Source organism: Fulmarus glacialis, unplaced genomic scaffold (assembly GCF_000690835.1).
Source record: "Fulmarus glacialis isolate BGI_N327 unplaced genomic scaffold, ASM69083v1 scaffold43556, whole genome shotgun sequence".
In the NCBI taxonomy this organism is placed as follows: Eukaryota; Metazoa; Chordata; class Aves; order Procellariiformes; family Procellariidae; genus Fulmarus; species Fulmarus glacialis.
The window spans coordinates 1-14977 of NW_009218291.1; the positions used below are offsets into that span (position 1 = coordinate 1).

Below are 14977 nucleotides of genomic sequence, written 5' to 3' on the forward strand. Positions count from 1 at the left end.
CCCCATCCCACTGTGCGGGGGGAGTGAGCAAATGGCTATTTAGCTGCCTGCCGGCTTAAACCACGACACTTACAAACAGAAATGATGCCACTCTCACCTCCTTCCAAGTGATGGTACTGCTTATCATTTCTTCTCAATGATGGCAGGTTCTTGGTGCGGAAAAAAGAAACATTCGAAGATTAAGAGTTGAGAATTTTTAAATCTGAATTTAATTTGTCTAGCATCTTCCAATTCCTCCTTTACTTCCTACAGCTCTATTATAATCTTACTGGAGAAGAAGAGTTGCATGCCTACATATATCAGATGTAAATAACCATACGTGCCAGACGATAAGTCAAAATACTATTTCTGATTTTTCATTACTGTTACTGGGAAGGAGATAGATATAATTAATACCATATAAATCTTTCTTTATATCCCAGCAAAGGTGCTAACATAGAGGATGGTGTAGCACCTGTTGCCTTCCTCAAGAGCATAAACCACATTATTTGACCCTATTTAACATAGACAGTCAGTTGTTTAAAAGCAGTGTCCAAGGATTTCTCTAGCATAGAGAGCTAACTTAGCATTTATTTAGTAGCCAGGTTTTGATCCCACTGAAGTCTCAAGCCTAATATTTGTGGTAGTGCTCTCCCTGAAGTCTGCTTTCCACTAATACTAATTAGTGTTTGGTCTTCAGACTTTAGGACTAGGAGACAGGAAAGTAAAATGAAGCTTTCCAAATTTACTTCCCCAAGAGTGCTCCTTTGACACCACCCAGGCTCTGGGCTTGTGCTTCAGCGTCCTTTACCCTCTCTTCCCACCAGAGAAACATTATCTTTATAAATGTGTCTAGATACTTTCTTCTTTTTTCTTTTTTTTCTGATAAGCTGGGATACTTGGTAGCTGTTCACCTGAAGTGCTGGTTCTCAGTGTTTATGTCCTGACTGAGGTATAGGACAGAATAGGCTGTCTTCATCCACGTTACGCAGAAACCTTTCACATGCATCCATCACCCAGAAAAGCTCCTCAGCTCAGAGGAAAAGACAAGGTAGAGGGGGGGAGGAACCTTTAGAAAATAAAATTGAATCATTGCACCTCTCTGAAATGAGAAAGTGGTGAGCTGATGTCTGAGTAGTGAATATTGATCAGGAAATATGGAAAAGCTTTTCCCTGAGGCATCCTGCTTATCTGTCTTCGAAATAAATGGAAGAATGCTCAAGTTCAAAGTATTTACAATCCACAGGTAATACAAATAATAAACCACCTGAAAGTCCTTCCTGCTCCTACAGGAGCAATTAGACATCCCAACCCAAATCTGAAGCTTTGCGGTGCTTAGAGGCTCTGCTGCCCTTATTTCGTTTCCATAGTTGGGACATGGGTGGCAGCATAAGAAGGGGCTATTTTCACTTAGATGAAAGATGCTTTTTTGCCTCTTTTGGAAAAAGCAGTTGGGAATGTTTTCTCTCTCCTGCATGCTTCCTTTCCCCCAATGAAAATAGAAATCCTTCAGCAGAAACTATCAACCAAGTGGTATAACGAAGAATTTAGACTTCACTTTTCAGAAAAAAAAGTGAAATCTTGGTTTTTTTTTATGTATTTTTTACATTATTAAGTGAAGGCTGGATTTAGATGACACTTGCTAATGGATTGTCATGTAGCATCATGTCAGGCCTCCTTTTATGATAGCTGCATTGTTCTGTTTCATTTCAAAATCATTCAAATACTGTATTTTTTTCTTACAAATGCATAGGTACTTCATGAAGAAACGACAATACCAGGAACCGATTTGAAGTTATCATACTTAAGCTCCAGGGCTGCAGGATATAAATCTGTTCTGAAGATTACTATGACCCAATCTGTTATACCGTTTAATTTAATGAAGGTTCATCTTATGGTGGCAGTGGTGGGAAGACTTTTCCAAAAATGGTTCCCTGCATCCCCAAATCTGGCTTACACTTTCATATGGGATAAAACTGATGCATACAACCAGAGAGTCTATGGATTATCTGAAGCTGTTGGTATGTGTGTTATGGATTTTTTTTGCATTTTTACTGTTGTCTTGAAAATAGGGAAGCACATCTCCAACACTTGTATCCATTAAGTAGAAAATATTTAGCACAATAAGATGAGAAATAACAATGGATATTAAAATATATTAGAAAATACCAATCTAAATTGTGAATTATAAGAAAAAATTTTCTTCAAAAGGAAAAAAGAGACCACAGTCGTTTTTCACTTCTAGTTCTTTGCCAGGAAGTAGCCCTCAGCCTAATAATACACTGTGGTATTTAGTCTGCACAATAGCATTCTGATGTACTTCACAAAATGGCTTTTCCCTGTACCTGTCCTAATCCACTTACTTTTAATAACTAAAATTATTTTAATAACCACAGATTGCTTTTTAAAGGATTTTGGAATTCTGTTTAGTATTTTCAATACATCTAAGGAAGCCATAGGGATTTTCAGGTAGCCTGGGAGAGCAGAAGGATGTATGTAGTTTAAGGAAATCACATTCTTTAAACTCTTCTTCTGAACAAGATCCTATACTTAATGAGGAAATTTACTGTTATTTCAGTGTCTGTAGGTTATGAATATGAGTCTTGCTTGGATCTAACTCTCTGGGAAAAGCGGACTGCCATTTTGCAGGGTTATGAACTGGATGCCTCCAACATGGGTGGCTGGACATTGGATAAACATCATGTGTTGGATGTTCAGAATGGTATGGAGTTAATTTTCTTCTTGCTAATTTTAATACTCAACTGCGCTGCACTTTAGGTATCTCATTCTAACTTTTCAAATGTGTGCTTTGTTATTTTAAAAAAGGAAATTATGGAATGTTTTGCATATGGTAAATGCTTTGAGCTTTACAGTGTATGTCATGTTTCTTCATCGTATAAACACATAGGCATTAATAATTTCATCTAACAGTGTCAGCCTGTGTTAGATATGCTTACCAAAAAAAACCCAACCCAAAAAGGTTGAAATTGTTTTTAAAAATTGAGTGATGCTAAGGAGACACTGTTTCTAAAGCAATTGTACATGTCAGCATCGTTATTGGGATTAACTGTATGTTAACAGTATCTTGAACAATGTTTTCACTTCCAGTTTTCACCATGAGTGAAAATTAAACAGCAGTAAGAGACATTCCTGCCATACTGAAAGCTCTTCACTCCCAATATTAAATCCCTCATTTACACAGGAGGTACGCCTTTTCGTGTCATGATATCCGCTGCCCCTGCACAGATGCTCATGGGAGCAGTTAGCACATGGGTACCATCTCTTCTGGAGGATGAGCACTCATTTACACTCTCCTCCCGTTTAAATCCTTCCCTGAGGTGAATCTTCCCCGCGATGCTGTGGTCGGCTCAGCACATAGCAGGTGACGAATGATGCTGCCTTGAGTCGGTGAGGGCACTTGTGCCCCTTGTTTCAGGACAGAGTCCAGTTGCTTGGTGAGCAAGTCTTCCTTAATTTCAGTGGAAAGATGAGGAGCAATACATGTTTATAAGAACTGTGCCTTGGCACCAAGGTAAATTTCTCCGGTGTGATATTCAGCAACTGTCTGGAGGGTGCCATGCTAAGGAAACCCCAACTCAACTGAACAGGAGGAAATTTGGGAAAATTTGGCTGGAAGCATGTAAGAAAAGGCGAAATAAGCAGAGTCGCATGGCTCAAGGTGGGAATTGGTTGCACTGGATTTTTATGCAAAGGAGGAGCCCAGGAGTAATTCAGCGGGAAGAACGTCACTTCTGCAGTACCTGGTGTCCCTTGGAGGTCTCCCACTAGTACATGAGCTTCTTTGTTGTGATATGCTAATGACCACCTAAAGCACTGCTTCTGACTGGTGGAAAAAGTACCCAAATCAAGGGAAAAGGTGTCATTGTACCTAATTTAAAATGTCAAAAAAACCCTGTGCAAATTATTGTAAGATAATCCATCTAAACATATAAAGAGCTATAATTATAAATATATATATAAGATCGATTCTGTTCACAAGGTAAATTGATGGTGGCTTTAAATTATGTTCAAGAGTACAGTTGACAAGTAATGACTTTTCAAAGTGACGTGTGTCTAATTGAATAAACGAAGTGGAGAGTTGTAATGACAAGGTGGATGAGCTGGAGAAATTTATTCAGAGGAGAGTGCAGACAGTGTTTGTACGGACATCCCGAACTACTGCAGTAAATAGTCTAATGTACATCTTTTAGTCTGTGATAATAGAGGAGAAATGTGAAGGACCAATTTTTCAAGGTAATGACAGAATAAATCAGGTGCAATAGTGCGCTGTGCTGACTTGTAGAATTCCTCTGATGAAAATTATAGAACTCAGCTATTTCAGGCAAAATTACGGTGCCATGATTGTCATAAATGATGTAATCATAGGAGAGGGGATTTCGTACACTGTTAATGCGTTCTGGCTTTAACTATTCATGAAAAATTCATGAAAAATCTTTTGATTTAGGTTACTTACCGTTAGGTTTCCATAAACCATTTTCATTCTTCCCAATTCTATCATGTATAATGACTTTACGTTTATAATCTCCTAAATTTTATAACATTAAAAAGTAGTGGAGACACCTAAAACATTTAAAGAGGAAAACAAAGTATTTTTTCTCATATCTTTCAGGTATAAAGAGTGCATTTTGGGGGTGGGGAGAGAAAGAGGAATACATCTGAAATTTCTTCTAAGCATCTTAAAAGAGAAGTGTATCCCTCAGCCCCAAACTGCCTCTGAAACTCTGGGCACACAATCAATGAAACACGTATCACTCTGAAGTACAGTGACATGGTTTACATGGATTATACCACAGAAAGACATATTGTGACTTATGAGTAAAACCATAATAGTTGACCATCTGTAGAATACACCTCGATGGATTCATTGAGAGATGTAATAATGAGGGTCCTGGCAACATTTTAATACACTGTAAATTCACACTTTTTCCCCTAAGACTGAAGATTTAACATAAAGCATGCATTTTTCTTCTCATATTTCCTATGGAGGCTATAAGGAAGAAAAATATGGCTGGCACATTGCTTTGTCTTCACAAAATTATTGTTCCTTTCATGCCTCAAAGCAGAATTAAGTTTAAGAGGCAGGTTGTCCTGGCACCACATTTTTTTTGTTGGTTTGACATTTTTAATAACTGCCTATAACTGCAGACATGGTATTGAGGCAGACTTTGTTGCCAGAGGTACATTTTTATTGTGAGCTGAGTAAAGAGTCTTTTATAATGTAAAATTGAGGCAATCTCCAACTTTTTGAAGTAGCTCGTTAATTAATATTTACAATTTGCAGCAGTGATCCACTTTAGATTACATTTGACATCATAGTCATAATTAGTTAGGAATACTATTTGCAAATATAATTTTTTTCTTTTTTACAATATATGCACAGTTAGAATTTCAGTCATTTCTGGGGAATTTCAAAACTGTAAGGATTTAGGAACACAGACCTTGATTTCATTCAGTACACCTTGCATTTCCTTCAACATGACAGTTTTTATTCTGAATTATAACTACTAAGATTACTAACATTTAAAAATAAGAATGACTGAAAACTTGTTTGGGTTGTAAATGCTAGTATATTTAGTGCTTCTACTACATCTTGTGGACAAGATAATTTAATGCTTTGTGTGTATTTTAGTGTGTCTGTGACTTAAATATAGCTATAAATGTTTTAATAAAGTTCTGTTGCTTGTAGAGAGAAAAATATGGTGGTGAAACAAAAGTCCATTAAATTATATTAATCAACTAAAAGAATATTTAGAAAACTTACGCATCATTTTATCTACATACATTCCAAGTTTTTATAAACTATTTTTTGTTTTGTGCTTTTTGTATTATCTGCCAGGAATCCTCTACAAAGGAAATGGTGAAAATCATTTTATATCTCAGCAACCCCCAGTTGTTAGTAGTATTATGGGCAACGGAAGACGACGCAGCATCTCCTGTCCAAGTTGTAACGGTCAAGCTGATGGTAATAAATTATTGGCTCCGGTTGCCTTAGCTTGTGGGATAGACGGCAGTCTTTACGTGGGGGATTTCAACTATGTTCGGCGGATATTCCCATCTGGAAATGTAACTAGTGTTCTGGAGCTAAGGTATGTTTTTTTTCTCATCTCGGACTTTTGGAGTTGTGAATTACTGTTGCAAACTAAAGTATGGAATAGATTTCTGGCATTGTGTGAGTTAGAGTTTCCAAATGCTTTTAGGAACAAAAAAAGTTGAGTCAAAAGATTTTAATGCATTTGAAAAAGTATTTAAAGCTAAAGTAAAAAAATTTTACCCTCATATAATACTTTAACTATGCTTATCTAAACTGTGAGAATTTAATCTACCCAAAGTAATTATTCTGTGGATTTTAAGAGTTAACCTATGTAGTCGACATGAGTGGACAAAAGACGATCATTCACCACTTCACTAATGATAGATGTAAATGTTGCCTTCTTTTCATCTTTTAACATCCTTTCTGAATGTTTTTCTAATAATGTTTTTCTGTTCTTTTTTACTTGCTCCCACCAAGAAATAAAGATTTTAGACATAGGTAAGCATTCCTTAAAGAAGATTTATATTTTTCTAACTGTTCTTTTTTCTTTTTTAACAAATGAATGCTTATAATGGAGAAGTCATTTCTGAGATGTATTATTAGAAAAGAGGAGTATTTTTCAAAAATAATGAGTTCATATGTTTTAGTCATGTCAGCTGTCAGGCTGTATCGTCCTTTCGGATACGAGATCCTCTTTTCTCATCACTCTCTGTCCACAGTCAGGCTTCTTTTTATGCTTGTGTATGCCCTCCTTTGCTGTCCCCTCATCTCTGCTCACTCCTATTCCTTGCTGGCAGCACTTTTGCTGATCCTATCAAAACTCACTCGTTAACCAGATACCCCAAATACGATGAGAATGGCATATAAGTAACAAAATTATAAAAGTATCAAGTGAGTTCATTTCATTAGCCTTTTGATGTTGAGTCTTTTCAGGTTCACGTTTTACAGATTTTTTCTTTAAAGGTCAACTTCTTTTAATAATGGAAGTTGAAATTGTCCCATAATAACACAACTCCGGGAGTTAAGATTTTAAAGTACACGAGGATTCTTAAGACTGCTCATAAAAACAGTAGTAATCAGATGGATTGTAGTACAGCATTCATCCTTCCCGGCATCTCTACAATATGGGCAAGAACAGAAGAGAAGAAGGTGGATGCTTAGAATTGCTGTGCCACAGCAGCCGGTGCTGATAAGGAGACAAAAACAGAGTTATGCTAAAATCTTGTTGGATACATGAAACCCTGGAAGGCTTCGTGGTGGAACTGCTAGGTACAGGGCTTAGCAGCCCCGCTGGTCCCTTTCTCTCTGTTTTTTGCTGCCAATCGTTTTTCTTCCTTGTTTTTAAACAAATCCCAGAGAGTCATATCTCAGTTCTCCTTTTTTTTAAATTCACTTTGCTTTGGACATGCTTCTTTATGAAGACGGGGTTTATGTTTAAAAAGGTATGTTTCAAACATGTTAGGCAAAAAATTCCGCAACTAAATAAGGTGTTTGCATCAACGCTAATGATCAGAATTGGGAGTTGATGCACAGTCTAGCTGGTTTTATGTTATTTTCCAGGTGTGACTCAGAGGCAATCTCTTGTACTTGGTGGTTTTAGGTTTTCACTATTACGTTTAATTTGCATTTGTTCCACTACTTTTAAAAGAATTATATCCCTTGTGGTATCATAAAGTTGTGATTGCAGCTGGCTAAGACATTGTCTTGGCATACGTATGGAATACAGAATAATACTCAAAATGGGAATCTGGAATGGACAAACGGGATTAAGGAGCGGAGGCGTAGTGAGGTTTGTTTTGCTGTGATTTAGTAGCGACGTCCTCTTCTACCTCTGGCAGAACTGTGGTCACAGGCTCAAATGCGGCATTTCAGAAACTAGATGCCCGCATGTAAGAAAAGTTGGTGAGGGAGAACATTAAAGCTTTTCTCCTTTTTTCATGCCTACACATGCTGAAGCTCCAGGTAGCGAAATTGCAATCATATTGCACAAATTAGTGTAACAGCATTTTCATGTGCTCATACATCAGCTGTGAAGTGGGCTGAGGCAGAAGGAGGCGCAGACTGTGGAGAGCTGGCTCTGCAGGAGCAGTTGTAGAGCCAGTGGGCAGGAGGTGTGGAACCCACTGTGCAGCCTGACGTGGTCTACTACGAGTTTGAGTTTTCTCTCCCATCGTACAACATTTTCCCAGTGTCCACCCTTAGCCTTAGGGCTTTGCTGCTCAGGGGCTTCCTAAGCCAAAAGTGGCATCTTTATGCTTAATATCCCCTGACAGCTTTTTATTCGATTAATTTAGCTGATTTTTATTTAACACATGTAAACTTTTAGGATCCACCAAATCCTGTGGCCATGGGTTCCCCAGCTTAAGGACACACTGTGAGGCCAAATAGCTTCTTTTGCCTGTGTGAAGTCTTGCAGAACCCTGTGAAATGCTGAGGAGATTTCTATTTGAAGTACAGTTTGGAAAACTGCCCTCAACAGACCACTTTGCAATATATAATTACTAGGTATCGAAACTAAGAAAATGCACTAAAATATGCATTCCCCAAGTAAAACTAATGAACAAGGCTAAATACTAGTTCAGATCTATTATCCGTTCAAGCACTGACCTTTCCTCAGCTATAAACACAGTGTTTCAGCACAGGGAGTGGTGTGCCTCCCACCTCAAAGAGCCTGTACTCTAAATTAGCAGATCAAATTTATCCTCTCATGTATCAGTGACCTAACATTTTTTCAATCTCAAAGCTGAACTGATGTCTTTATACACACTGCTGCCTGTGGGTGATTAATGCTGATAGGCATTCATGGAAGAAGTAATCTTTAGAAGGACTTTGAAGACAGGGAGGTCGTTTGTAGGCTATGGCGGTATCCCAAGTCTGTAGAGAGCCAGAAAAAAGATTAGCAAAACCTAAAACCAGCTTTGAGGGTATATGGTTTAGAAGGCACAGAGTGAATGGGAGGGGGGGGGGACTGAAGCAGGAAGAGTATTTTTTAAAAATTTGTGCATGAAGAGTAATGCAGGTGATCTGACAGCTGAAGAATTAAAAGATCGGTCTAAGCAAGATAAAATTATGCAGTGGGAAATAGATCATTACAGCTCTGTGCGTGTATGTGTGTATTTGCACATGTGTGTGTGCACTTCAAATTTGAAGCACTGTTACTATTATTTGGTATAGACAGAACAAGTTAATTTGTAGTAATTTGTCTTTATGGGAGCCCATGTTGCTATGTAACTGCATGTTTTTCAGAGCTACTGACAGCGACTAGGCGATACTGAATGAGTCAAGAAGTTACTGACTGTGGATTTTACTTCTTTGTGTTTGTTGTTATTGGTGGAAGGCAGAAGCTTAATATTATTTCAAGCTACAATGAAATAGAATAAACTCTGTGCAGCTTTCCAGCTGCTGGCTGCTTATCACAATACTATTTTTGAGATCTGCATAGTGCGCATAGATGTTTTCTGGCTAGAAAACAAAAGTGGGTTTCACTGGACAGTTACTCCGTTCCTCAAATTGTGCCTTGTTCCTGTGAATTAATTAGGTTTTTCTATCAGCTAAAGCTACCTCAGCTTTTTAACCTTCACTTGAAAAGAAACACTGAAGTGAAGCCTGTTGTATTATCTCAGAAAGGAGCCATTAGACATCTATGTATGGCAAATTGGAGAGTTTATATTGATTCAATAGTAATATCCTATGCACTCCCAAACTTCGGGGTTTTTTTATAAAATGAGAAAATATCCTTAAATTATTAGCTGATTTTTTTTTTTTATGCAGATACACTACTCACTATGAGAACTCATCCCAAATAAGAAGAGTTTTGTCATTTTTGTTGGAATTCATTAAAACATAGAAATGTTTCCATATTCGTGAAGAAAACAGCTTTAAAAATTCTTTTTAGAAAGAAATAATGTTAGGCATCAATTATTTAGTTATTGATTTGATGACTCTTTATTCCAACAATTGAAAAATATGGTTGAGGCAATGTTAAATGAGTTGAAGAGAAGTACTTTAATTTAGATTTCAGTAGTATAAGAAAGGACTTTATTTTAAACTATGATGAAACAAAATTTAATTGCACATTTCACATTTTGCAATGTGTTTATATTTGAAGTGTCTGCAAAGTTTCTTAAAGACCAAAGTATCGTGTAAATGGGTATAATTTAATTTGCAGTCTGTAGAGGTATAAATAATTTGTACACTACATAGTGATCATATTAAATGATCTCTGTGTAAATTAAGGTTTTGAAAATACCTTACAATGTTGGCAATAATAGATTTCTAATAGACAGAAATTTAAAGTAAGCCTATATTTAATTGTTTTCAGACATGCTGTACAACACTCAGCTCTATAGCAGAGCTTTTTAAGAGGTGCTAATCACTGTGTATTTGATTTCATTAGTCTGCTTCACTTGGTTTCTTCATTCTGAACCAACATGTTAAAAGTCTTAAAACCAAAGAAAATCCTATTTATGCAACACATTTTTTCTGTGTTTTTGTAATTGGATAGCTATAAAAATCTGTCCCTGCTAAAAGACATAATTTGTTCACAAGTTGTTCCTGTTGGTCTCTTGTTGCTTTTTCCAAGTGGCAATACATAAAAATGTGTTACATTAGCACAGTTATGTATTTACAAAACGTGAAGTACAGCATTCTGCGAACAGATGTTTGGCTATCACCAAGACTGGTAGATCTGTTTAAGCAGCGCTTTTGCAAACATCAGAAGTGGGACTGACTGTTCTGACACTCTGCTTCAATCCATTAGGAGAGCATCTGAAATTACCTCCTGTATTTACATGACCTTATTTCAGCTCTTCGTGCCATAAATTAGGTCAGGAATCCCAGCTGCAGTGGGTTAAGTTTCTACATCATAATATATCAACCCCAAAGGTACTCTCCAGGGCTGTTTTTTTCACCAGCAGGGGAGAAAAGACAGTAATTCGCAATTATGTGGCACCAGTGGAGAGGCAAAATGTATGTTTCTGGGAAAATGGTTAGCAATATATATTTTCACTGTAATAAAGACTGTGTTGGCATAGTTAGCGGTTTTGTGCCAATGTGTACAGTTATTTGAAATATGACTCTGAGTTAAGAAAAACAGAAAAGCTCCACTCAGTGCTCTGGTGGAAAAGATGACATTTCCTAATGCGTTAAATCATGCGTATCACGTCTTTGAAAGCAGTGGGTTAAACAAATACTTATGAAGGATGTCTTATCTCTTGCCTGTGAACTAATAATACAAACTCTGCCTTATCTGTTTATGAATTATATAAACCGTGCACCCCAGCAGCCTTATAGAAATCGTAATAAAACAGGTAGTGTAAGAGAGGGCGGGGTCCTGCTGCAAAGTTTGGAACTGGATCAAGGTTCCCAGAAAGCCTGGGAGTTTTTAGACTCCAGTATTTTGATTTGGCCTATTACAGAGGCAGGAGCCGTCTCTTATTACAAAGCATAGAACAGGCCTGTGAGCATCACGGACAAAATGGATCTTCTGTCCCAAAAGGACGAGTAGTCTAGATTGGACTGCCTGCAACACAGGCAAGAAATGAGAACCAAGAAAGGTTTTGGGGCCCCGTGACCTGTGCTACATATGCCTAGAGCATCACCCTGGTTTTTAACTATTTATGCCTTACTACACACTGCGTATGAACTGAAGTCTTTTCTTCTTGATCCAATGTTAGGTGCAATTAATTACAGCATAGGCAATGTATAATTCCATTTTACAGCAACAACCCAGCTCACAGATACTACCTTGCAACTGACCCCGTGACAGGAGATTTGTACGTTTCCGACACAAACACACGCAGGATTTATCGGCCCAAGTCGCTCACGGGTGCGAAAGACCTGACCAAAAATGCTGAGGTAATAGGAGGAACAGGGGAGCAGTGCCTACCATTTGATGAGGCAAGGTGTGGTGATGGAGGCAAGGCGGTGGAGGCAACTCTCATGAGCCCTAAAGGTAAAAAGAGTTATCCCTCCGTAACTTTCAAAATAATACGAAAGTTCAGAGCCAGGGGTGTAATTGTGTTTAATTACTGAACCCGGTAGTTGGCTCAAAAATGTGGTTTTGAGTATTTTTTTCCAACTGGAAACACCACTGAGGAAGAGAGCTACAGGAAACCTGGGGTTTTTTTTTACAAAATATTTACTTTCATGGTTATTGAGCATTCTTAAATGCTGATTTACATTAGGTGTTTGGCAGGCAACGGTGAAAAATTTAAAATCAGTGTTGCTTTTGGTCCCACTTATCCCATTTTTCAGGTTAACTTAAAAGCTAGGCCCTTCTCAGCACACAACAGCAAATGAACAGCAAATGTGATCAACAGTAGTAGATTTCATACTGAATATTGGTGTGCTACGCAAAACATGTTTACAAGCTGTTTTACTACCTACTGCCTACAACCATATTTTCTGCCCTTAATTTCCACTAGATATATACCACTTACGCCCTTAGTTATGGCTAATACATTCACTGCTAGTACAAGAAACTAATTTTTATTCTCTTCACTAAAGGAATAGCAATCGACAAGAATGGGTTAATCTACTTTGTTGATGGGACCATGATCAGAAAAGTGGACCAGAACGGAATAATATCCACTTTGCTTGGCTCCAACGACCTGACCTCAGCACGACCTCTAACCTGTGATACCAGCATGCACATCAGCCAGGTACATTTTAGCTGCTGCTAATTTGGAAAGCTGAGCTGGGGCCAGAAATGCAAATGCAGCTTTCTTGTCCCTTAAAATAAAACTGGGTGGAGTGTGTAATGGATATTTAACAGCAGAATTTGGGGAGAAAGAAGCCTATTCCAAGGGCATGAATCGCAGTGTATTCTCTTAGCTATAAATGCTGCTGTATTCAATTTTTCTGCCCATAAAGTTCAGTTTAGTTTAGAACAGCAAAACTATCAGCAATAAATACTGGAGAACGGCAGATCTGCTAGAACTATCTTGGCATGTTGATGTTTTCTGAATAAGTAACATCCTTACCCTACTAGAGTGAATGAGGGGATGTATGGAAAAGACCATATGTTTCTATTTGTCTCAAGAAGCTTGTGTAGGTAAGAAGGGACATCACTAGTGGTATGTTTAAAAATGGAGTACACTATGGTGTTTCGTAATCTGGAAGGTAGTAAGTTGTTTTTGCTATTACAAGAATAGAAGATGAGTACTGTCCTTAAAGTATGTATTTAGACTTTGATATCTGTCTCTATTTTTATTTATGCATTTGTGATACAGAAAAGTATAGCATTTATTGGAGGGGAAATTCAACCTGTATTATAGTTCCAATGCAACTGGCTTTTTTTCAGTAAAATAGATGTCTGAACATTGTTCCCCTTGCCTCCCTGAAAAGCTTTTGTTTGCTGCATGTATTTTCGTACAAGTCTTTTTGTTGTGATTGGTTACAGCACATGAAAAATATCCTTAGAGCAGTGTCTAAAACTGAAGGTGAATTAATTCATTTAATCTGCACTGTTTAACTGTTTAACAAAACACTTCTCTTTGTTAAGGTTCGTCTGGAATGGCCTACGGATTTAGCTATCAACCCAATGGATAACTCCATTTATGTTTTGGATAACAACGTAGTTTTGCAGATCACTGAAAACCGTCAGGTTCGCATTGCTGCGGGGAGGCCAATGCATTGCCAGGTTCCTGGAGTGGAGTACACGGTGGGAAAGCACGCTGTACAGACCACGCTAGAGTCAGCCACTGCCATTGCCGTGTCCTACAGTGGGGTACTTTACATTACAGAAACTGATGAAAAAAAGATTAATAGGATAAGACAGGTCACAACTGATGGAGAGATCTCATTAGTTGCTGGAATACCCTCAGAGTGCGATTGCAAAAATGATGTCAACTGTGACTGTTACCAAAATGGAGATGGCTATGCTAAAGATGCCAAACTTAATGCCCCTTCCTCCTTAGCTGTGTCTCCGGATGGCACGCTGTATATTGCTGATCTGGGAAATATTAGGATACGGGCTGTGTCAAAGAACAAACCCTTACTGAATTCAATGAACTTTTATGAAGTTGCTTCTCCAACTGACCAAGAGCTTTATATCTTTGATGTCAATGGTACTCACCAGTACACTGTGAGTTTAGTCACTGGAGACTATCTGTACAATTTTAGCTACAGTAATGATAATGATATTACTGCGGTAACGGATAGCAATGGGAACACTCTTCGTATCAGACGGGATCCCAACCGGATGCCAGTGAGAGTGGTCTCTCCTGATAACCAAGTCATCTGGTTGACGATAGGCACTAATGGATGTTTGAAAAGCATGACTGCACAAGGGCAGGAGCTTGTCTTATTTACCTACCATGGCAACAGTGGACTTCTGGCAACTAAAAGCGATGAGACTGGATGGACCACTTTTTTTGAGTAAGTACATAAAAGAAAGTCAGATGCCTTATAGTTTTATTGAGTTATACAGTACTATTTGAAATATTTCTAGAGACTGATGAAATAAGTTGTCGTGGTTTAACCTGGCAGGCAGCCAAATACCACGCAGCCACTCGCTCACTCCCCCCATCCCCAGCGGGACAGGGAGAGAATCGGTGAGAGTGAGAAAAACTTGTGGGTTGAGATAAAGACAGTTTAATAGAACAGAAAAAGGAAAAATAATAATGATAATGATAAAATATACAAAATGAGTGATGCACAATGCAATTGCTCACCACCTGCGCTGACCGATAACCAAGTAGCGGTCGGTACTTCCTGGATGGCGCCTACCATCTGAGCATGACGTCACGTGGTATGGAATACCCCATTGGCCAGCTGGGCTGGCTGTCCTGATTATGTTCCCTCCCATCTTGTGTACCCAGCTCAGTCAGTAGGCATGGGAGCTGTCCTTGGACTAGGAGGGTACTTAGCAACAACAGAAAACATCAGTGTGTTATCAACATTCTCCTCATACTAAATCCAAAACACAGCACTAGGAAGAAATTT

General features: G+C 38.2%; 1 protein-coding gene across 1 annotated transcript; it reads left to right on the forward strand.

The window, feature by feature from the left end:
* Positions 1 to 1864: 1864 nt before the first annotated feature.
* On the forward strand, positions 1865 to 14414 carry LOC104078375 (teneurin-3-like; the record flags this gene model as incomplete). Its single annotated transcript, XM_009579990.1, has 6 exons — positions 1865 to 2000; positions 2558 to 2701; positions 5837 to 6086; positions 11752 to 11984; positions 12539 to 12693; positions 13536 to 14414. Coding segments are annotated over 6 exons (1797 nt in total), but the record flags the coding sequence as incomplete, so codon positions are not given.
* Between the last annotated feature and the right edge of the window lie 563 nt (positions 14415 to 14977).